The sequence below is a fragment of the Desmodus rotundus genome, chromosome 7 (assembly GCF_022682495.2).
Source record: "Desmodus rotundus isolate HL8 chromosome 7, HLdesRot8A.1, whole genome shotgun sequence".
Lineage (NCBI taxonomy): Eukaryota > Metazoa > Chordata > Mammalia > Chiroptera > Phyllostomidae > Desmodus > Desmodus rotundus.
In genome coordinates this window covers 108,610,183-108,633,599 of record NC_071393.1, presented here as the reverse complement: position 1 = coordinate 108,633,599, position 23,417 = coordinate 108,610,183, and the positions used below count along the sequence as shown (strand labels likewise).

The 23,417-nt window shown below is 47.4% G+C and overlaps 2 protein-coding genes across 9 annotated transcripts in view; one reads left to right on the top strand and one right to left on the bottom strand.

The window, feature by feature from the left end:
- The window catches only part of ESR2 (estrogen receptor 2), a 61,410-nt gene extending 53,378 nt beyond the window's left edge, over positions 1-8,032 (top strand). Inside the window, exons 9-11 of one of the 3 annotated variants that reach the window (XR_008427316.1) lie at positions 1,295-1,587; positions 6,731-6,787; positions 7,181-8,032. Coding sequence is in view for 1 of the 3 variants with exons in the window: in XM_053928259.2 (XP_053784234.1) it covers positions 1,295-1,493 (199 nt within the window). In the remaining 2 variants the exon portion in view is untranslated. Of the gene's footprint in view, positions 1-1,294; positions 1,635-6,730 lie in introns of those variants that run through there. The other 2 variants (XR_008427315.1, XM_053928259.2) reach the window with 2 other exon arrangements.
- Positions 8,033-8,062: 30 nt separating this feature from the next.
- SYNE2 (spectrin repeat containing nuclear envelope protein 2) overlaps positions 8,063-23,417 on the bottom strand; it is a 284,958-nt gene continuing 269,603 nt past the window's right edge. For 2 of the 6 annotated variants that reach the window (XM_053928253.2, XM_053928254.2), the window contains 3 exons: positions 23,189-23,371; positions 21,626-21,763; positions 20,495-20,770 (listed from right to left, as the gene is read on the bottom strand). In XM_053928253.2, the coding sequence (XP_053784228.1) occupies positions 20,525-20,770; positions 21,626-21,763; positions 23,189-23,371 (567 nt within the window). In that variant the 3' untranslated portion in view covers positions 20,495-20,524. Of the gene's footprint in view, positions 9,116-9,365; positions 9,416-9,886; positions 9,974-10,792; positions 10,985-12,111; positions 12,241-13,177; positions 13,379-14,536; positions 14,740-15,477; positions 15,593-17,605; positions 17,746-18,635; positions 18,705-19,232; positions 19,553-20,492; positions 20,771-21,625; positions 21,764-23,188; positions 23,372-23,417 lie in introns of those variants that run through there. The other 4 variants (XM_053928258.1, XM_053928256.2, XM_053928257.2 and 1 more) reach the window with 4 other exon arrangements.

Below are 23,417 nucleotides of genomic sequence, written 5' to 3'. Positions count from 1 at the left end.
TAGCTGGTGGGGATTTTAGCTTGTTAATGGCACTCAGCCAGGGGCAGGTCCTCCCTTAGAGTGACCTGCCACCTCCTCCCTTAGAGCGACCTGCCACCCTCCCTGCACCGAGGGCAAGGGCCCTGCGGTCATGTTCTTGGAGAGGCCAAACCCAGCTCTCCTAGATCCACTTCTGAGCTCCATGATCCGGGGAAGTGCACACGGCCTTCCCTGAGGGTTGCTCTTTCCTCAGGCCTGAGAGAACAGTCATGTGGGAAGGCGGGGCTGTGGTGAATTGTGTGTGATGTCCGATGATGGCTTGGTGTCACCCGGGATGAGGGGGGGACAAGGGGCTGTGGGGAGGACCACACACCCCTCAAGAATTTTACCACGGGGTAGGAAATGGAAACGACCTGTCTCCATTCAATGCTTGTTCGGCACATGACAGTGCAGGACAGATACTGTTCATTGTTATCACGGGTTCCGTATTTGTTGCCTGCTTTTGCTAAACTTTATCCGTAACCCCCGAACGGAGTACTCACGGTGCTGTGTGGTCATCTGGGGACATTCACAAAGTGGCAAAAACATTGAGTTGCCTATGCTTTCATTCCCAGGTGAGGTCAAACAAGGTAAGGCTCTGCCTTCCTGTTTCAGCTCTCATGCGGTAACAGTTGTCCCTTCTGTGGTCTGTTTACTGCCATGGTTTTGCATTTTTGTGCCCTTTTTTGGGTGTTTCATTGTCCACAGATGGCCTCCAGTCACAGTGCTGAAGTGCTGTGTCGTGTCCCTAAGTGCAGGCAGGCTGTGATGTGCCTGAAGGAGAAAATGTGTTATATGAGCTTCGTTCAGGCATGAGCCACAGCGCTGCGGGCTGTGAGTTAAATGTTAACGAGCCAACAATGTATATAATGTCTTTAAACAAAAACACACACACAAGGTTATGTATAATGGGCGGATGCAAATGTGAGCAGAGGTTCTCAGAACCCTAACCCTGCATTTCCCCCCGGAACAAAGGTTCAGCATCCGCTGACTCAGTGTCGGGGGTGACTGTGTAGTGTAACTGCCGTGAACAATGAGAACTGATTGCGTTCTGTGCCAGGTGCTGCCAGACCATTGTGGGTGGGTGATGGGACCCAGAGGTCGCAGGATGTTGTCCTTGCCCTTAAGTGTAGGCTAGTGGAGGAGCCAGATGCAAGAACCGTAAACAAAGGGCTCTGGGAAGTGTGGGTGCGGTGGGCTGGTTATGTGGGGGAGGGTTCAAAGTTGCTGCGGCCACCTCTCCGGAAGGAGTCTCAGTCCCGTTTTGTCCCCACAGTAACAAGGGCATGGAACACCTGCTGAGCATGAAGTGCAAAAACGTGGTCCCAGTCTACGACCTGCTGCTGGAGATGCTCAACGCCCACGCCCTTCGTGGGGGCGCATCCTCGGTCACGGGGTCTGGGTGCAGCCCAGCAGAGAAGAGTAAGAGTGAAGAGGACGCCCAGAACCCCCGTCTCGGTGATGCCCAGCCCTGAGGTGACAGGCTGCAGAGGTCAGAGGCCGAAGCGCGGATCGTGAGCCCCATCGGGAGAGGGCAGGCTTCGTCTGTGCGGCCCTCCTTTAGCTATGGTGGGTCAGTCCGTACCATCCTTTCTCGACCTCCCTCTGTCCCAGGAGTCGGGGCGGAAAAGCCAGTTTTCCTTGTTACTCAGGGGTGTGCTGGGCCACCTTGACTTGAGGGGCCTCACAGGATATCAGTGAGGTACCCTTTTTACTCTCCATCTCTCTTCTACCCCTTGGGGGGGAGATCATAGCGGTTTTGGAGTGAAAGGTGGAAATGCGATCTGGAAGGGCCCAGAGATGCGGCACTGACAGGGCGTGGGACCTTTGTTGTGTGGCCTTAACTGCGTTTTAGGGCAGACCTGTGGGAGCTCTCTCGGGATCGCTTGACTGGAGGGCTGAAAACCACCGTGACAACCTGCTAATAGAGGTCACACGGCCTGCCTCACAGGCCTGCGAAGGACTGATGTCAGCACCACTGTTCTGTTGGAGGGCAGAGGTGCTGTACCCCGGGGAGCCAGTGGTCAAGCTGGGATGTGAGCCACGGCCTTCCCCAGACCTTGCGGCCGTCCTCATTCCCTCCTGACGTGCATGCAGGGCCTGCACATTATCTGGGGGCTGTGTTTTGTGCATGTGTGATCACCTTCATGGAGGACTGTGGAGATTTAAATCTCGCTGCCCCTGGAACTGCCCTTCCTTAAAAACTCTCTCATCCCATGGGGCCCGGCGTGGGTGCTGGAGAAAGGTGTCCTGTGTTTGCAGGAATGGGGCTCTAGCCTGGGGGTACGGGAGGCAGCCACGGCCATCCAGAGGCAGGGCTGTGTGTGCAAGGCACACTGTTCCACGGAAGGGTGACAGCTAGCGGGTCAGGTTCAGGGTCGAACTGTGCAGACTTGATAAGCACACCACTTGAACAAGACCTGGTTTGTGAATTCTACTTAGAAAAGAGAATATTTAGAAATTATTTATAGCAAGAAAGAACTCTTTTACGCCCTCGGGCTCTTTTAAAATATTTTCTTATCAGAATATTTATATGGTGAACTGGGTGAAATAGGAACTTAGTAAAGTATCAGTTCTTCTTCCAAGTGAAATATAAATACACCATGATAAAGCACCTCAAATGACAATTTTAAGTTTTTAAAAATGGACATTTTCATACAAAATTTCAGGAACATAGTGAATGCATAAAATGAGTTATATCTGTTTTAAAGGTGAGCAATTAAATAATCATGTGTGATTTTTGTGGTTTTAAAAAATTAGCTTGTGATAGGAGATTAAACACATTTTCTTTTTGAAAATAGGTTCACTTTGGCCAGCACATTCTGTATTTACTAAGTCATTAGGATAATTCAATGTTATAAAGGTTAGTTTCTGCTAGTGAGACCTTGAATACGTCTTAATTTTGCTATCAGTGCAATTTTACTAAGACTCCAGCCTGTTTCAGAAACACTTGGACAGACGAGTACGGCTAGGGAGCACACCACAGTTTGTCTTCTGAGGTAGTCTGAAGTTGTTCTCAGAGACTCAGTGTACCAGCCTTAGTGAGATTCAGCACAGAAAACAAGTTTAATTTTATTGGGACCAGGCGACCCGTGTTATCTAGGTCAATTTTCTTTCTTTTTGGACAGCCTAGGAACCCCTGTGACAAGTAGAGGCTGCAGTGGGAAGTGGGAGGCAAAGAAGGTGGCCTGGAACAGTTGTTTGCCAACGAAATTCTCTTTATTGTATTTGTAAGTGATAACAGGTTTAAACAAAACACGAAATGAGGTCCAAGCCTCATTTTGTCACCACATTGGTAGGTGGCGACGTTCTTTAGGTTGCATTTTGATGCCCGAGGCGGGTACCAGGCTGGACCCAGGTGTCCGAGCACCCTCCTCTGCTAAGTCCTGTGCTTGTCCTGAATAGTGCGTGCTCCTAGGGAAACTCATCAGTGCCCACAGCCCACGGTTTTTCACAGATACCCCTGCATGGTTGTTGAGGCTGCTGCTTTCACTGCATTTGGGTTTAGCTCACCAGGAGGATGAAACCTTTCAGTAATTTCCTGTTGGCTCTGGTCTCACCTGTGTGTGCTGGAGATACGGGGTCCGACAGTCCGCCCAAGAAGCCTCCCCGGTACTGTCTTTGACTGGGGCTGGGCCAAGTAGGCTGTTGAGATAATGTGGTCTATAATTTAAAGGTGTTTTGTTTTTGTTTTTGTTTTTAAATATTCTAGGGCCTTTTACCCCTTTCAGGTGAGTGTTCTGAGTCTGTGCCCATCTGCTCCAAAAATGTCCTCTAACACATTTCTAAGAAGAAACCAGTGTGCAAGGTCAGGCTGCCATTTTTACATGTTATACATAAACTCCTCAATATCCATTTTAAAAATTAGCATTTTTTTAAAAGATTTTATTTATTTTTAGAGAGAGGGTAAGGGAGGGAGGGAGAGAGGGGGAAGAACATCAATGTGTGGTTGCCTTTCCTGTGCCCCTTACTGGACACCTATCAGCAACCCTTTGGTTTGCAGGCTGGCACTCAATTCACTGAGCCACACCGGCCAGGGCAGTCATTTCTTTTTAACAGTGCTTTTTTTTAGAAGTCTTCTTGGAGGGTGTCCATCCCTCAAAGTGGTCCATGGGAAACTGAAAATTCTCCCATAGCTATGAAAGGATTTCAGTGGTTTTAAGTTCACTTTTTAAAAGGAATGAGCTGGGGGTGGGGGGAATAGGATCTGACAACTATAAACAGAAATTGAATATTGAAAAACAAAAACCCACCCAACTACATTTTATATGTGATGGGAAAGGGATCCTCAGCTCTCTCACGGGCTTGTGTGGCCAGATTCCTTTCCCCTATTTTGATATTTAATACGAAAACTTAATTTGTGGGAAATGAGTGAGATTTGGGCCTAATTTCAAACACAGGTGTCTAATATGGAGTCACAGAGACAAATTTCAATTGCGAATAATTACCATGGAATACTCTTTAATACAGAGGACATTAGGCCACAGTTCGCTCGGGGTCTGGGAGAGCGCTGGCGGGTCCTACAGAGGACGCACGTGGGCCCACCTGTGCGGCGGTGCCTCAGTTTTCACAGGCCGTCCTAGCCGCCTCTCCCTCCCGCTCGCCACGTCGTCCCCTCTGTCACTTGCTCAGTACTGACTCAGGACTACCCACACAGGATTCAACCCTAAAATAATTTTGAAGAGATTTTTCTTGAAACATTGAGGTGGGAACAAAAAATTATTAGTTGTCAGCCTAATAATAACAGATCTGGAGGTTATTTGTATTAAAAACAAAACAGCGTGGAATCAAAAGCTCTGCAGAGAGAGAGTCTTTATTTGGATCACTTCACCTGCTAACTCAGCTGGAAGGGCAATTATTTTAGATTTTGGTAAAAAAAAAATTAGTTACCAATTCTTGGCAGAGCAACATTATATATTCATTGGTATAAGCTACATTGAAACAGTTCTAGCATTTTCTGGCCTCTGACAGTTGAGTTTGATTGTTACTTAAATCTGCTAAGGAGCTTGCGTTTCAAATTCTGCTGTTCAAAATCAGCTAAGGAGCATTTCAAATTCAAGGCGAGCCCTCAGTTTATAGGTCTGTTTTTGAAACAAAACATTTTCATTTGGTCAGATTTGATACATTTAAGTCACTAAAAATCTTTTGAAAACATACCAAAGGCTCTGTGAAGGAAACGGTAAAAACAGCTCATTACCTAAAATAGTACGTGTGTGAGGAACACTTACTGTGTGCCAGACATGTTCTTGCTGCCTCATACATCCGTGGTCCTCATAATAATCACCGTTCTCTTCTTTCTCTGGCTGTGGAAACTACGGAGAACAAGCAGACTTGCTTGAGGTCACAGAGAGAGAGTGACAGAACTGAACACAGGCAGTCGAAGTATAACCATGCAGTTTAACTAGTTTAAAAAAAAACAAGACAAATATGTTTAGACTGTAGCATCCATACACGAAATGCAACCTGACAAGCTTGGCTGCTCTGGTTTAAGTGGGGCCTGCTTGTGGCACCCCGCCCCTCTTCCCAGAACACCCCTGCAGACGTGGAAGTTCAGTCCCATCTTTTATACATGTGTAAATTAAAGCCCAGAGGGGTAAACTGACCTGCTCAACGTCAGTAAAACTACCTCTGGCAAAGCTTAGACCAGAATTCAAGTCTCCTGCCTGCCTGGCTAGCATAGTTCCTGTTGCAGGACTTGCTTCTCTTAAGAGTCTGCTGCTCGAACTGAACCTCAGTAATGGAGAGGCAGCGAAATGAATTCTTACCCTCTCAGCTTCGATGGTATCGCATAAGCCGTTACAGAAGAGCAGTCATGACAGGTGGGAGAAAATCAGGTGAATTTTTGTTGTTCCCGACCTCCCACCCTGGGCTCATCAGTTAGCAGGTAGTACTGCCCTCACCTCCTTCTACCTGTTACTGCTTTCCCCAAGTGCAATTCCTTGGAAATTTACCCATGCAAGATCCTCACATTTTTAGGCATTAACTCTTCCCTGTGGAATTTGGTTTCCTATAGTGTAAAACACATGCCACTTATTCTTTGTAGCTCTGATAGTTGCTGGAATTGGGGCTCTAGTGGCAGCTCTAAAGATACACATTCTTTGCGATATGTGATCATTGTACAAACCTTTTTGATGCTTTGGAGTCATGGATCCTTCTCTCTCTTGAATTCCAAGGATCCCATTCACCTGTGGGCCGGTCAGTTTTGTGGCGATGGCTTTCCTTTCCGGGAAGGGCAAAGGCTGGCTGCTGCCGGCCTGGAATGCCTCCTGCTAACTGCACAACCCGTGCTGCAGCATGTTCTTCTGTGCTGGGTGTCTAGGCGTGGCCGTGATGCTCGGTCCTGTAATGTCATTGTTTAGTGGTCCAGTGTATCTCAGAGCCTGTTGTCTGGCTGTCACTTGTCATTTTTTTCAGACGAATGCTTTGTACCATTAGCAGGCTTTTAAATTTGGGCCTTTTTACAAATGAATGTTTGCTGTTGTATGAAAGATTTTGAGGTCTGCTTTCTGTTCTCCCAGGTACTACTTTTTCTTTGCTGGGTCCCTTTAATGTCTATGGAACTGTTGCAGAAAGTTTAATGTCACCTAAGTTAAATAAAGTGTTTTTCATAATTTTGGTTTTGAAATGTATTTGTTGGGGGCTGAGTGTAAGAACTTTCAGTGATCAGGCTAAGTAGTGTTCCTATTCTATTCTGAATTCTATTCTATTTTAGGTTTGCAGAGCCCTTTAAGAATTTGATGAAAACCATGGACCCTCTTCCTGGAAAAAGGTACACGAAATGCTTGCATAGAATTTCCGGGGAGTTAAGAATCTCTGACTTAGCTGTAATAGACTTTTTAATCTCAAACTTACGAATTATCATCACAGGTGCCCTGTGAGCACAAGTAAAATGAAGCCCACAGAAATATGTTTATAAACTTGGGTAGATTTTCTGTCATTCTCTCACCTGAGTCAGTCAGTGTCATGCCCTGCTTTAAGGATGGGAAGAAAAGCATTCATTCATGCTGAAGTTATCTTCACGCCAAGAGTCACGTGAACATTCCCCTTGTGTTGGGGGACGTGAAGCCCTGACACTGACATTGAGTGAAGAAAGGCTTCCTTGGCGTGGGGGGCAGTTTATCTCAAGAATTAACAGCACCTTCCTCACTTTGATTTGCCCCAGAGCCCCTTCTTAAGGGCAGAAAAGGTCTCCAGAACAGACACCTACTTTGAGCTGGAAGAGGAGGAGGTAGAGATTCTTCTGTCTTTTTGCATCTGGCAAAACTGGACCTTCTAACCAACTTGGTGGCTTAAAGAAAAAGTTTGGGTAACATTTTCATTTAAATTTCCCTCTGGGGTTATTGTAATCAAAAGAGGTGAATTATTTTAAAGAGTTAAAACACTCTGAAGTTACAAGGTAAAAAAGTACCTTTCCCTCCATATCACTTCTAACAATTTGCTAAATTGAAATGGATTCCCTTTGGCTGGTCCCTTTCTGTAAAGCTGCTTGTGAACCGCAGCATGCGAGGGATGTTGGGTCCCCAGAAGTGGCACCGCTGCTGAAAGACTGAGCTTCCTTGGCTTCCCCAGAGGTTTGTGTTTTGTGGAGGAGAGAGGGGACTGAGACTGCTGTTGAGTCAGTGGTGTCTCCCAAGGTGCAGGTTAGGAGCAGTTAATGAAGAACTGGTTCCAAAACTTCCAATCACTGTCTTTGCTGAGAAAAGTAGGACGTTGGAAGTGGGGCTGTACGCAAAGCAGATGGCTTTGCCTGCAGCAGGTGTCAAACATTATTAGTTTGCTTTGGAGGGGGGCTGGGACTAGAATAATCCAGGTGAAAGCACCTTTCCTTTTGTGCCCACCTTCCACACCAGGCTGCCCTCAGTGCGGCCCACAGCACCGAGGGGCGCACACTGGGTACTTGCCACATTCGTACAAAGGAGCAGGTTCCTAGGTCTCAGAATTAAAAGCCACCAATCCTTCCCAATGGTTTCAAAGTAATTTCTGTTCTCTGGAAGATCACACATACTCTTTAGCTGCTTTGTAATATAATCCAGCACAACAAAAGTATGGCTATTTCTTTGTTTTAATGAGAAACATCCGAGTTGTACATATGACAAACAGCTTCAGGTATCTGCACCAACCCCTCTGTGGTCAAACAGTTAACACCTGAAGCATCCGTCACTTTACATGTGAAAAGTCTTATAAAATTAACTTACAAAAATGTCCCTAAAAGTATGTAGTTTGGCATTTACTGTACATTAGTCAAAAGCTCAAGCTAAAATCTGATTTTCTTAAAAAAAAAAATCAAAGTTTACATTCATACAGATTCAGCGTTGTTAAAAAAAATATGCACAAATAACTACATCCATGCAATATAATTTCTTTAAAAATTTAAAGCAATATAAAAGAGCAGACCTAAGCACTGAACAGAACATTTTGGTTTATAACCTGTAGATCAAGGTTGCTAGCTGCTTGAATTATAAACATTTAAAATGATTGTTTCAATCAGCCAAGAGTGCATGTGAATTTCTGAACCATTTCCAAGGTGGAATCTGCCTGCTTGATTCTAGAAAATATACTATGTGATGAATACTACTGCTCATTTGACCATATTAGCTACATTTTAATAATGCTGTTTTACAAATAAATCAGAATTCACAAAGTGCTTGGCTCTTCTTCAGGAAACTGCAGTTCCCAGAGATCCCAAAACCAGTCAAGTAGCTTTGCCACACTGCTCAGGGCAACAGCTGCCCAGGTTCCCTGCCCTGGGCCCCGAGGGAGTCGTCTGCAGCAGGTCCCTGGACGCTCGCTCACTCACAAGTTGGTCTGCAGCCGGGAGTTGGGCACTCGAGTAAACAGGCTGGTGGGGTGGTGCTGCTGGCCAGGCTGAGCCCTCTACGTGGGGGGTGGCCCATTGGTATACCTCAGCATGGGGTAAAAGGACCTGGCAAAGTTGTTGGCCTGAGTACAGCTGTAGTCCTCTTCGGAGGAGGGCAGCAGGCAGGCCAGGAGCAGCAGCAGCAGGAGGAGCAGCTGCAGGGGCAGCGCCACCCGGAACACCCGGGCAAGGAAGGAGCGCTGTGGCCTTGAGCTGCCTGCATCAGCAGGGCTGGGCACCCTGTCAACAGAACAGGTTGAGAGCTCAGCAGGAGGTTCCAGAGGCAAAACCCACTCACATTACCTGACCTCCTGCTTACGTAAGTAAGACAACCAGGACCTGAGATTACAATGGGGCAAACTGCTGGGGTTCGGGTTTGGAAGAGAAGCTTAACGCTTCCCAGATGATAGAAATCCAGGTTTTTATAAAGACCTTGATCGTGACATTGGCAAGATTGGGGAGCTGAGTGTGTGGAATTCAGTGCTGTTACCTGCTCTCTGTCTTGTTCTTGCCTTTTGTTGTTCTCTCTGCTCCAGACTGCTGGATAAAAATAATGCAATTAGTGAGCTGAATATAGTTTAGTTCTGTCAATGTGAAACATCCTTCCTTTTTAAATTATATACCTTCCTTAGGTAGGCTTCCTGACAAGCTTTTGAGACTAGAGTAATACATATGACCTTAAACTCTATGAGGTAAGAAATAATTGGGTTGGTCGGTCTGTTGTTAATGGAGACTAGGAAGCCTCTTTAACGATACAGAAAGGCTCCCATCTTATACCACCTGCTTCAGCCCCAAGGAGAAGCCAACTAGGAGACAGCCTTTGAGTGAGGTCTTTAAAAGTATATTTTAAATTAAAAAAAAAAAATCTTAGGAGTAAGCCTTTCCACACTGACCAGCAATGTATGGTACCATGAGTTATCTGATGGGGCCGTGGTATCCCAAGTTTCTGTCCATATCAGTGACTTTGAAAAATAACCAGGGTGGTTCCCAGAGCAGGAAGGGGCCTCTCACCTTTGTCCGGGAAGTTGGCCTGAATGCTGCTGGAGGCTGCTCTCCAGTGTCCACCTCGTCCAAGCTGGGCAGAGCTGGGTCTGGCATCTGAAACCCACACCCAAGGGTTCATTCAGTTCAGGGAAATCAGAGACTATTCAGATGTCCTGAATAGTCTCAACAGCACAAAATGTGCTTCATGCAGATTCTTTCTCGCGCCATCCTCCCCTCCCCCAGCCCGAATCTTTCCGTTAGAGGGGGCTCTTATGTTTCTTACTCCCAGCTCTAACAGTAACTTTTTCAGGCAAAAGGGAATGTAAACAAGGCCAGCCTCTTGCATTAAATACCCATAGCACATACTGGGGTAGACTGAGTTCAGCAGCAGCAAGAGGGACAGAAATAGTTGGCAGTGAGCTCGTGGGAAGTGACCACGTGGCCATCGAAACAACATAGTCTTGGTTGCACAGGGTGAAATATGTACTCTAGAATGGAGGGGCCAGTTTGGGTTATTCGTTTGTTCTGCATTGGCACATATTTTAAAGAGCAGAAAGTAGACAAAAGAGAGAGTGGTCAGAAGAGTGACCAGGACAAAAAAGAGGACTTGAAAGCGTGGCACAGGAGAAATGTGAAGGCTTGAGTCTCTTCCACGTGAAGGCGAGACAGAAAAGATAAAAGGATTAGACTTGTTTTTAAATAATCTAGCCATACTAATAGAAAGTTACCCTAGTTATATCCCTCTTACAAATGATCAAACAACTTCAAAGAGCTTAGGTAACTTGTTAAGGCGACACAGCTAGAGAGAGGTAGGAGAAGACTCTATTCCAATGGCACGCTTACAGCCTCCCTCCCACAGCAAGGCTGCAACGCTGCTTTGCCATTTGCATCTAATGTGACATCTTTATATTTAAAAGCCACAAGGGGACTCACCTGGCTTCCCTGCAAAGACATTAAGTCTTGGGACACTTGCTCCAGTAACTGGTTGAGCTTCTTCTCAATAACATGAACCTTCTCTTCGGCCTCAATGTAGTCTTCTCCATGCCCCTTAATAAGAAGGCTGTCTGAAATCTCTTGTAAGGTGTTTACTTGAGGTTGACATTCCACTAGCTCCTTTTCCAGTTGCTAAAAACAAGATGTAAAACAGTTTATCCAAAGGGAAGCTAGTGTGGCTGGATGAGGCTTTCTCACTCATCCAGGATGAATGGTGGGTGGCACTCCAGAACCTTCTCTTCCTCTTGCCAGTGTGTCCTCAAGCCCAGCTTCAGTTAGAGAGCAAGCTGGTGACACCCTACCCCTATTTTTTATTCCCTCTCACTCTGGAGGCAATCATGTTGCTGGAGGAGTCAGAGGAAAGAAGTCAGAAAAGACAAGGCCTTTATCCACTAATGGCAGGAAGTCAAGGGAAAATCTAATGTGGATTAATCGAAAAGCAGCAGCTTAAGCAAACTATTTAGAAATACAGAGGAAGCTGGTAAGTTTATTTGTATTGTTGAGGGTGGTTATCATGCTCACTGTCCAACATGATAGTCATTAGACAACATGTGGTATTTAAGTTTAAATTAATGAAAATGAAAAGTTCACTTGCAGTCACAAAAGCTACATTTCAAGTGCCCAGTAGCTAGCTACCCGTGGCTAGTAGCTCTCATACTAGGCAGAGCACATACAGAACATTCTATCATCTCAAAGTTCTATGGGACAATGCTACCCTGGAGAGCGCGGGTTTACAGATATTTTAGTACAAAAAATGTTTTTTAAACAACAACTGGGAGCATGGTGATTAAATTTAAAATATTTAAAATTAAACCACATAAATACATGGGTAAAAATGTTAACTTGAGTGCAAGTGAGGTCTCGTTTTAACATATTAGTGAAATAAATGTATGAAAACACAAGGAACCTCCAAGAAGTGAGACTTCTATAGTGGATGTAGAAAACTCATACGAGTGGACAACTGAGCCTCCTATTTCCCCCTAAATGAGCCATAGTCACAAGGGAAAAATACTTCAGATGGCCTTAAGTTTCTCAGGGTATTGCTGGATACCTTTGTCCCCAATTCCTGAGTCTGTAAGACTTCCTGCTCTTGGCCACGGCTCTTCATCCCTGCAGGTCATCCCGCTTCAGAACTACAAAGGGGCGCTCAGTACACACCCATCGGCGCCGTTGTTCCCAGAAACACTGGGGGAGGGTACCGAAGTACTGACCTCGACAGAGGCCAGTGGTAGTGCAGAACCCTTCAGAGGAAAACTTACCATGAGTGCTTCCTGACACTCCAGGAGAACCTGGGGGCCTGCCTTGGGGTCAGTGATCTGAGCCTTCTGCCTCCGGCTCTCGGCACTTGCTAACCACAGGAGCAGATTTTGACTCAACTGGTGGAAGTCCTTAAAAAACAACACACATTATAACAATGACCTTTCGCAAAACTGTGAAGTAAGGTGTGCTTGGTGTTTCTAGTCCATCAGAGTCATTTGCTCATCTTGTCTTATCCAGTGAATAAAAGGGCCCCAAAACAAGGAAAATGGGGAGCAAGGAAAGAGAGAGCCCTTGGCACAGCCTCTGGAGGCAGGATGAGTTTTGCCAAGTGAAGAGTGTTGTCAGAGAGGTGGGACTTCAGGATGCCCCCTCTGGTATGACACAGGAGGCCCACACACATTACTCAACAAACATGCTGGGTTCAATGGCTGAAAGAGACAACCCGATAGGGACAGGCTGTGGCCTAAGGTTAGGGCTGCCTGTGGGCTTATTGATAACTCATGTTTTCCAAGATGGGATCAGAAGTAACATGGGCTGAGCATTTACTATGTGTCAGGTGCTGGGCCGAGATTACAAGCATGCAGGCCTAAAAAGAACTTTGTGAAGGAGGCACTAAAATGATTCCCATTTTCCAGATGAGAACATTGGGTCCAGAGGGTTCAATGATTTTGCCCAGAGTCACACAGCTACTATAGGCTGCAGGGCAGGCTGACCAGCTCCTTATTCCAGGGCCAGGTGTCTTCTTCACTCTGCTATACGGCTGTGCTGGCAAAAGGACAGAGATGGGGCAACGCTGGAGTGGCATCTCTGACCAACGGAGAGCTTGCTGAAGCCCTCACACTATGTGTGGGCCTGGCCAACAGGGCAGAAGAGGCCAACGCCAGGCCTCTGAGACAGCAGGTGTGTCTCTTCGGAAACAAATGGTAAAACACATGTTTCCTAACATAAGCCATATTTGGCTGTGCCAGAGCAGCCTGACGGTGATAAAAATATCCGCTTCTCCCACCCACGTGGGCCTGGCTGTGCCCAGGACTGGGCCTCGGGTGCCGGCTGCGGGTGGCATACCTGGCACTGCATGAGCGACTGCCGTAAGCCCTCTCTCCAGCTCTCCACGGCACCCTGCGCCGTGTCCCAGTGCTGCCTCAGCTGGCCGACTCTCTCCTGGAGCTCTTTGGACTCCGTGCTCCCAGTCTGCAGAAATTCCTCGCAGTTCGCGTTGACAGAGACCACTAAAGGCTTGTAGGTGTCAAAGGCTTTTAACATCTCCTACCACAGAAGACGACACTGGGTGAGTCACTCCGAAGACAGTGATGTTGGGGCTCATTTTGAACCTCTGTGGGGAACAGATCTTCCAAACACTTCTCCAAGTTGAGGCCACAGAAACAAGAACGACCTTGCCTGTGACTGGCTGGGAAGCGTCAGGTGGGGGAGCTGCCTTACAAGGTCAGTGAACTTGGCTGGCCAGGCTGAGAGCAGCGGCCTGTCTCCGGGTAGGCCAGCTTGACCAGAGGCCAACTCAACGGGACCTCCTGAGCTCTAGGTGACGTACTAACATTTCTGGACCAGATTAAGTCTTCCAGATGAAGTACATTTAGTTATCTTGCATTTGCCCCTCGGTATCAGAGAAGTGTAATTCCTTAGGATGAATGGTTACCCCTAATATACAGGGTCCAGCACAAATAACACCCCTTTTTTATTACAAAATCATAAGCATGTAATTCTGTAGCAATACTATCACACTCAAGCACACCTTAAGACATTTTAGGTGAAATGTTCAAATTAAAACTATAAATTATTATACCTATAAATAAAACTATAAATAAAATTATTTATGCCTATAAATAAAACTATAAATAAAATATATTATCCTACCAACCACACTCAAGCAGGCCTTACTTCTGCTGGACCCTGTATTAATACACAAAACAACAGTACAAATATGAAGGCTGCCTGAACCCCCCAGCTCCAAGCCCCTCCCCGGTCCCTGGCCAGGCACCCTGGGGTGAAGGCTGAATGTGTGCATGACAAATCCTAACTGTGTAGCAGAGTAACCAGATCAGGCCACAGAATTCATCAGTGGGCGAGCTGGTCCTCCTCCCCAACCTCAACGCTCCACCAGCTGTCTGGGCTGCACACAGTCTGGAAGGGCGCTTTTAAGCTGCCTCTCAGCGGCCAGTAGCACCTCCGTAAGAGCCTACGGCTGCCTCGGAAGTCAGAGCTTTCTGGCACCAGGCATCTGAGCGACACCTGCCCAGCACTGGGCTGAGCTTTGGGACCATCTGTAGATGCTCTTCTGAACGAAAACAAAGATCTGCACCTGTGTCCTTGCCAGGAAGAGACGACAGCCATCACACACCATCTGCAAGTTGCCAGCATTTGCATGCACATTCAGAACTCCTCCTCCGCTCCACCCTCTGTGCTTACCTTCAGGGTCTTCACTCTGAGTTCCATTTCCTGGATATCAGAGGGAGGCGTGGCCATCTTTAAAGTTTCTAGCTCTGCTTCAGTTTTTTTTAGCCAGGTGGTGATGTCGCTGATATCAGAGTTCAGCTGCTGCAAGTCTTTTTTTACTCTGAGTTTCTTGCGAAGTTCTTGTGCTTGAATCAGCTCCCATCTGTCAAAGGCACCTGGGATAAAAAGCAGCAATCATGCAAACGGATTTCTCTGCCTCCAACTTAATCAGAGTCAGGGTGCTAAGACAGATAGGGGATGCTCTTTGCCAGAGGCTCATTCAGCACTTGGGAGTCGTCATGTTCCCCAGAGTATGGAATAGCAGGTTTCCCTCGCTTTTTATTCAAGGCCAGTGCCACATGCTCCCCCCAAGGCTAGAATGAGGTGGCTCGCTGGGGAGGAGACCCAGCATGTTGCCAGTACATGTTCTGGTCCCAAGTTCAGCATTTCAGTTCAGGCCATTTTCAGGATCCTTTCTCCTTTGGTCTGTGAACGATCAGGTTGGTGCTATCAGCCTGACTTTAGACTTAGCTGAGTGATTATTTTTATAATCGCTGAACTGGGCTTGTGAGCAGACACCTGACTCATCTCTTTGATAATCATCTTCCTTTGTCTTATCTTTACATACAAATGAAGTCACTGAAACACACACTTCCTCACCCAAGGCTCATTTCGTCTATATTTAAGAATAGTTTTGAAAGTAAAGTGAATAGTCTAAGAATGTGTTCCTAAGAACAAGTCGGCTAATTCTAAACTAACACGGGCTGCCATAGGGTAAGTGTAGCAGTTCTGCCGAATTATATAGTTGGCCAATTCCTAATTAATGTTCTGTGGAGCCGTGACTTCAAATAAATTCCTGACTAACCCCAAACACAGACTCTACCTCTCTCCACCACGGCCTTGTTTAATGGTACCTGACTGCTGCCCGGTTCCGGAGGCCGGTCCCTCATCCTCCTGCTGTGGGCTGCTGGTCAAGATGCTTGGGCCTTCTTTGCCACCATCCGAACCTGGAGATAACAGCAGCTTCACCTAGAATGAGCCAATTTTACGTGATCATCTGTAAATTTAGAAGGCTGAAAAGTATCTTGGTTCATGTTAACAGGTAAACGATGAGGACAGGGGAGCCCTTTCCTTCCGAGGTTAACCTGCTGGAAATACAAGTGCTTAGTGTGCGGGTGGCATTGATGAGCAAGCAGAGCTGATGGCCAAAATAAAGCCTTAGCAAAGGCCCAGGGAACAGGAGGTAGTGATATGTCAACATTGGGAATAAAAGGACCGTATTTAATTTTTAAATTGATTTTGAGAGAGAGGAAGAGAAAGGGAGGGAGGGCAGGAGGGAGAGAAAAACATCGATTTGCTGTTGCACATATTTAAGCACTCACTGGTTGCTCCTTGTATGTGCCCTGAATGGAGATCAACCCTGCAACCTTGGCCTATCGGGATGACGCTCTAAACAAGTGAGCAGCCCAGCCAGGACCTGACCTGATTTGAGGCTTCCCAACACTCCTCACGTGAGCCATGCAGAAGAGTTAAAGCAATTAAGACTGGACAGTTCCTGTGTTAGAGCACTCACATTTGTACGGTGTTTTACAAAACTTTCGCTTTCCCTCCTAGTCACTCTGTAGAGCTGGAGGTATTACTGTCACCGGGAATCAGAAATGCACAGAGGAGAAAACTGCCTCTCAGAGCTGTTTATTACCAAGCATTTATCGTTCACTGCTCTTCTGTTATCAGAACTGATTGAGCTATTATCTCTGGTCTTTCCAAATATAGATGTATCCTTTTTAGAAAAGCCTTGGTTTCCTTAGATTGTGTCTTTCTGGCCTATTTATGTGGAATGAAAAAAAAATTTAAAAACCTTCAGATTTGTGATGACATGCCTGATTTCAGACACCAAAAAATGGGTTGAGCTATAGAAAATGGCCAGACGGGGAACATGGGCATAGTTGCTGGAACTACAGATGTAAAGCAACCATGAGGTGCTGGCGTCTCTCTCCCCGCCCAGGCTGTGAGGTCTTATTCTGCACAGAGAGGCAGATTAAAAATGACAACTGCTTGCTAAGCAGGAGCTTCTGAATTTGGCATGGACAGTCCCTTATCACACGACTCTAGTCTGACCACGTACAGCCAAGGATCTTCTCTAACTACATAGCCCTATTTACTTGTAGACACAGAGGGCATTTTGAGGACCAATCCAGTGATGGTAACATTGCTTCTGGTTTTTCTAAGAGATGGCACTAAAAATGCACAGGACATTTTATTTTCGACTCATTCATTGCTAATTCTCTGTACTGAGAATGAGCTGGGGCCGACATTAAATCCTAGGCTGGCTGCCCCTCAACAGCTGCGCAGCCAGAGGCATGCCAAGGATGCATGTTGCCAGAGGGAACTGTAACTAAGAAGGAACAGTTTCACTGTGATAAATAACAATAAACCACATACACAGTAGCATGTAGTAGGAATAATAATCACAATGGTGACTACTTCTGAGGGCCTTCTTCGTAACTTCACACACACTGATCCTCACAACAATTTTGTAAGGCACATTTATCCCCAGGTGAGGCAGACTCACAGAGGCAAGGCAAGTGCTTATGGGTCCAGAGCGATTTTTCGGCGGGGTTGGGAATCAAACCCATGTCTACCATAGCACACAGTCAAATCACACTGGATAAGAAGTCAGAATTTTTGAATAGGAAGTGTGATCAAAAGGTAAATATGATAAAGGTTTGGGAGCTCAGCAGCAGCTCAGGAAAGCCCACACTTCCCTTCTTCATTTGCATGGCTGACTGACTCCAGAGCAATAGTCACTGTAACGTCACGTTTACACACACAGAGGTGGTCGTTGGCCAGAAACCTATCTTTTACTATAATCAGTTTTACCAGGTTCTAATGGAGCACGGTCAGCTCAGCAGAGGCACTGCCACCCTGGGAAACGTGCCTGGGGAGTGGGCACACACTACAAACACCAAAAGGCCTCTCTCAAAAAATGTTAACTATTTACTCACACGCTAGGGCAGTACTCCCAGCGGGGTGAAGACTTACATAGGCTGGTTTGTAAGGGGTGCTGGAGTCCGAGGGGCCAGGCTGTACACTCCTGTCACCTCCCATTTGTTTGTAGCGATGCTTGGGACAGGAAGGACTGTCAGGAACGTGCCATGAGTGGCCCTCAGAAATGGATTTACCTGAAACAAAAATAACAAGTGACAGTCTATTCTCTCCAACCAAAGAATCCCTGTTTAGTTACACATGAAGAGGTCATAGGTCACATGGCATCAGGTTACAGTATAATATGAGTTCTGCAGCTTTCCTTGCAAAGCATGCACGTTTGCAAAATGTCAGTAGGTCCCAGGAGGGAATGGAATGAGAGACATGCAGCTGAGCAACACTGGGCCTTGGATGAATGGGTTCACGATGGAGCATGACGAACACATGATGTGCTGGCGATGAGTGGCATTTTGGAGCCGGGGTCTCTAGTGGTGGGGACAATGGCAGCAAGCTGGGTCTGGGGGCCAAGACTGAAGGCCACTGAAGAGTGAGGGGAAAAGTAAACATTAGGATGGACTTGGGGACCAAAGGGCCTTGCCCCGCCTCTGCGGATGGGATGGGGCAGGGAGTAAAGATTAGAGATGCAAGTCAAGGAAAGGAGGGTTTCTTCTGCGACAAATGCAACAGTACCTCTACCCCACCTGCCTACTCGCCACCCTCTTCCCAGGAAATCACCGTAAGCGAGGAAATAGCTCCACACCAAGCCACCATGAAGAAAGCTTGGTTCATGCCAAAGGACTGGAGTTAGACGGCAGGAAAATAAAACCTTAAAAAGGCACCATGAAAAATCCCCTCCTGTGCAGGCCTGAAGGGGAGCAGAGGGACGCCGGCGAGACTGCTCTGGCCCGGGCGGGGTTTGTAAGGAGCACGCAGGCATGTGTGAGTACGGCGGCGTGAATACACCATGGCGTGAGGACCATGGTGTCCACGGGAGGCGGGGGTCAGACACGACATGGGAGCGAGGTTTAGGATGCAGTGGCGCCGCGGGTGCTGCCATGTTGAGACACATGCACGGGCAGGGGCCTACCAGAAGACGCTTTCAAAGTTTTTGTGGTCATTTTAAGATATGCCTCAGGATTTTCAGGGATTTCTACATCTGAAAAAGAATAATGTCATTTTCCTCACTGCAGGCGCCTGTAGATGAATGCCCCTGTTTTAAGTTAAAACAATAGCAACAATAGCTAGAAGGAGAAAAGTCACTACCCTTTACCTGTTTCATTAAAAAGGTTTGAAAGAAAACCAGAAGGATCTTCTCCAGCCAACTCCCAACTGTCCAGAGTGGTGGTGGGAGAGAGGAAGTACACAGAAAAAATGAAAGCACTCAGCTTACAGGCACTGTGAAAACTCAGCCAAAGAACACTGATGGGCCAGGGCCACCAGTGAACAGCCTGAATGTGCCAGCATGATTTCATTTTTTCCCCTTTCACCCCATCTGTGACAGGAGTGAGCCAGCTCTCAGGTGAGTCAAAAGTGGACAGGACAGAAACACAAGAAACCACTGGGAAGTCTGGGTCAGCTGTAAGCTGGCCTCCTGCTCATCAAGAGTTGGCCATGCTATTAAAAGGTGCTAAAAACACAACCATATGGGTCAATGTCAAGGGCTCTGGAAACCCAGACTGCTTACCTGACAGAGCACTGTAGTATGGGCCCTCCTCGTCTTCTTCGTGAGAGGAAGAGCCCCCCACGTCACCTGTGTGATCCCACTCCAGAGGGATGGAGTCCACGCTGACGGGGGTCTCGCAGCCAGACCGCTCGGGCCCCAGTGCTGGGGGCACCAGGTGACAAAGGGACTGAGGAGATGAGGGCTCCTCCATCTCTCTCCTTTTCCGCCAAGAGTCTGTCTGGATCTCTCTGGGGTCTTCCATGTCCCCTTCATTCTCAGAGGCCTCCTTTTCATCTTCCAAGCCCTAAAATGGGAGTGTCCAGTGTTCGGACTTAGTCACAGGCTACCAGGTTCTGAGGAGCAGTAGGAGTCGGTCTGCCCAGCAGTTCCTGAGAAGGGCCACCAGCAACATTTCTGAGGAAACTAAAAGGAACTGGGTTCCCAGGCCCCGTTCATAGTTATTCCAATTTAGACCATCTGGTGTGGGACCTAGAATTTGTAATTTCCAAAATGCTATTTTCTTTCCTAGGAAAAACCTTAAATTTGATAATCTAAGTTTAATGGCAGGCTCTTCCAAGAAAATGAAAAAGAACTGGAGGCTATTAGTGTTCTGAATAAGAGTCACATGTTCAAGGACCACATATACCAGGTCCTTTCTTTTATCTCCGATCTTATTGTTCAGAACACAGAACCTTATTCTCCCTGTGTAATAATGACTCTTAAGAAAAATGACTATAAATTGCTAATGGGTTATTTTTGAGGCTATGTCTGGTGAAGAAATTGTGTTTGAAGATGAAGACACAAAAAGAAAAGGCAGCCGGTTGTGTGGGTCCATGGCCATCATGAAGCTCCAGGCACACGAAGGCAGTGAACTGTGAACGACGGCCTAACTCCACCTAAGTTTCCCAAAAGGCCCCTTTGTCAAGGGAGACATATCACAGGTGCTTTCAGAACCTGGTGCTCTGGGCACTCCAATGGCGAGAACGAAACACCAGAAAGGCCCAAGGAGTAAGAACTCCCAGACATTAAGATACAGGAGAAGGCCAATGCATCCCCAGTTAATACTGTAAGCAAAACCAGAACAGTTACAAAAATATCCCAGCAGAACTGACACATGCCAGAAAAACCCCATCCTGAGGAGCACATGGAAAAACGTGTAAAAGAGGCAAGGATATTCGGAAGTGCTATCCTTTCCATGGGGCAATGGGACCTTCTAAGTAACTGGCTCCATAAGAGTAGAAATAAACTTTTTTGACATAGCTTTTTAAAAACCATAGAATAAACCATCATTAACCATTTCGTGGTAAGTCTGGTCAGACTGTCTGCAAGGCCCAAAGGCCCTCCCTGGGAGCCGCCCCCCTTACCGGGGTGTGGAAGGTCAGGCGCCGGTGGAATCGGGCGACCCTGCCGAACACTTCCTGACAGTACCGGTGGAGTTCCTCCAGCTCATCTTCGATCACCACGGCATCTAGGGGCTCGCTCTTCTGAATCAGCTGTTCCCCGAAAACGATCAGCTGATCAATCTTGTTGGTATTTAACGTAATTTCCTGCTGGAAACCCTATGTAGAATAGGGGTGGATTTCAAAGAGGGAAATCTCTGTGAGGAGTCAGACAATGTCTGTTTCTCATAAGAAGACACAGAAGAAGCATCAAAATGTCATTGTTTTGTTCCTTCACCAAGTACTTGCTAGCTTCATCAACTTTTACAGGGTGACAAAGATTTAATAATTTAAAATGACTGAACATATTTTTTCCTCCCCCTCTGCGCACTGACTTTTCCAATTAAAATAATTCTAAAATCTGACATGGATAGACATTTACTGTTAGTGGGTGTGAGGGAGAGACCTTATCTTAGTGACACCAGGTGGGCACAGAAAGTTTCCCACAGTACGTCACCAATGGGCATTTGCTTGTTGACACAATAGTAATGCTCATTAGTGCCATCTCATTAGGGAGGGCAAATCTCCATCTCCACTTCCTGTAAAACGTCACCGAGGAGGGAATGGTGTGATATGACGGTGTAACACAGATGGGTTGCAACAGTGGGGGAGGAGAAGGTGTCTGCTCTCGGCCTCATTGCTGATGCAGCTCCCCCCGTCACAATGCACCTGTGCACTTTGACCGAGCACTGGGGAAAGAGCAGCTCATGAACTTTGGTTTGGAACCTGAAGAGCGCTCTCTCTTTGGATGATTACGACTGACAAACAGAAAAAAGGGCCCCGTTCCACTGACCCCCTGGCTACAGGGAATAGTTTCCTTGCTTGTGATAACCCAGCAATACACAGGTGGATGCAGCCTGGCTGCGTGAACAGTTCTAGAATCTGCTCCCAGGGTATCAGGTGAAATTTGTACTTGGCCCGTTCTCCTCTGCAAAGGTGCATTCTTTTCAGAGGAGCTGAAGGAGAAAGCCTTACATTCAGCTGGCGCATCTTGTCGTCGGCGTCACTCTCGGAAAAGTGCTCCACATTGGTCAGCTGCAGGTCCATCTCTGTGAGCCACACCAGGATGCTCTCCCGGGTGCCCTCGAATTCTTCCCTTTGATTGGTGAAGTACTGCAAAAGGGGAGGAATAATACATTTTTGTTGATGGCAGAATGAGAGTTCAGGTCAACAGCAAGGTCACTTCTGGCTGAGGGGAAACGGTGTCTGGGGTACTCAGAGAGAAGCCCGGCTCTAGGCACCCCAGGGGCCCACAGGGCATTCAGGCACCAGTGTGGGGTCAGGAGCCTGGGGTCTGCCCAGTGTGACACCGAACAAGCTCCTCGGCTTCTCTGAGTCTCAGCGTCTTCCCTGGCAAGTTAGGGTGGGGGAATGATTACGATCTTTAAAGTCATTTCAGCATTTAAGATTCTCTAAGTGATTTTTCCACCCTGTCCTTAGAGGAACCCCCTCAAAGCCCAAGCCTGGCACCTTGTTTCTTTTACCCACTAGCTGTCTGTGGAAGCTTTTGCTTGACAGGAGGATTTGGTAGCTTTAAAGAGAAAACTGCTGATGTTGGGGGTTGAACCTGGCCCAGTGCCCCGTGTGTCCCCGCTGATATAATTCTGGGTGTGTCTCCTCAGAGAAAGAAGACCCTGAGGCGGAGACTCAGGCCCTCCAATTAGGGTGCCTCTCAGGTTACCCTGTCATAGATGGGCAGCAGATCCCCAAACAAATGTAGCATTCAGTGCCAAATGGGGCGTTAGACTGCTCCCAGTCAGGTCAGCAGAAGACAAATGAATGCAAGGGGTTTATCCGGAGAGCTAGCCAGTGTCTTCCTGAGCAGCCTAAAGCCCCAGCAGCCCCGACTCCCATTTGTTCAGCACGGTTCCAAGAGCATCCTGCCCTGAGAACAGGAGCGGGGGCTACTTCACTTCCCACAGACACAGGGCGCTCTGGTCCTGTCAGTCTGTGCCCAGCTTCGCAGAGGCTGGCATCTCACGCCTCTGAATTACAGAAATCTAAGGTGAATGTCTACGTTAAAAAAAAAAAAAAAAAAAATTCAGACCCAGCCTCTGAGGTTAGTCAGTGTGCTCTGAAATTCAGGGAATTGCTGTCTCCAACCCACACTGTGCAGCGGGGGCTTTGTCCATGGCCCTCATGGTGCCAGAAGCACGACACAAAAAGCAGGCAGGTGGGCAAAGCGGGTCTCTTCCTAGACTGCGGTCCAGACCCGGGATGGCAGTCCACCCCCACCCTGCCCCGGGCAGTCTGTGAGCTAGCGTGCACGCCTTCAGGGGCTACCAAAGACGGAAAAAGAGATTTGTTTGGTAACACAAATCACATAAACAAGCTGTGCCTAAGAAGCCTGTCTCAGGCAAAAGATTGCTCAAAAAAATACAAAGGGCTGTAGCCTTGGGCTTGAACAAAAGGGAACAATGTTAAGCTTGCTTGAGCCTTCCATGGAATCTTCTACCTGTGGCTTTGTTACAAGACTGATATCATGTATCACGTCTCCCTGAACATCTACAAATGACCCCGTGACGTAGGGAAGGTTACTCTGAGTCTGCGCAGGATGGCTGTGACCCGCTTCTGGAGGCCGTCCCAGCGCTGGTTGCCCTCATGGACCATCTGCTTCAGCCTGCTGGCCGTGTCGGTGCGGTTCTCCCGGGCCAGCCGCCGGTACTGCTTGTTGACGAGCTCCAGCTGCGTGAGCCTCTCGTGGACCTGCCGCTGAAAGGCCTGCGTCACACAGAGCAGCGTCAGTGCCAAAGCAGGTGGTGCAGGA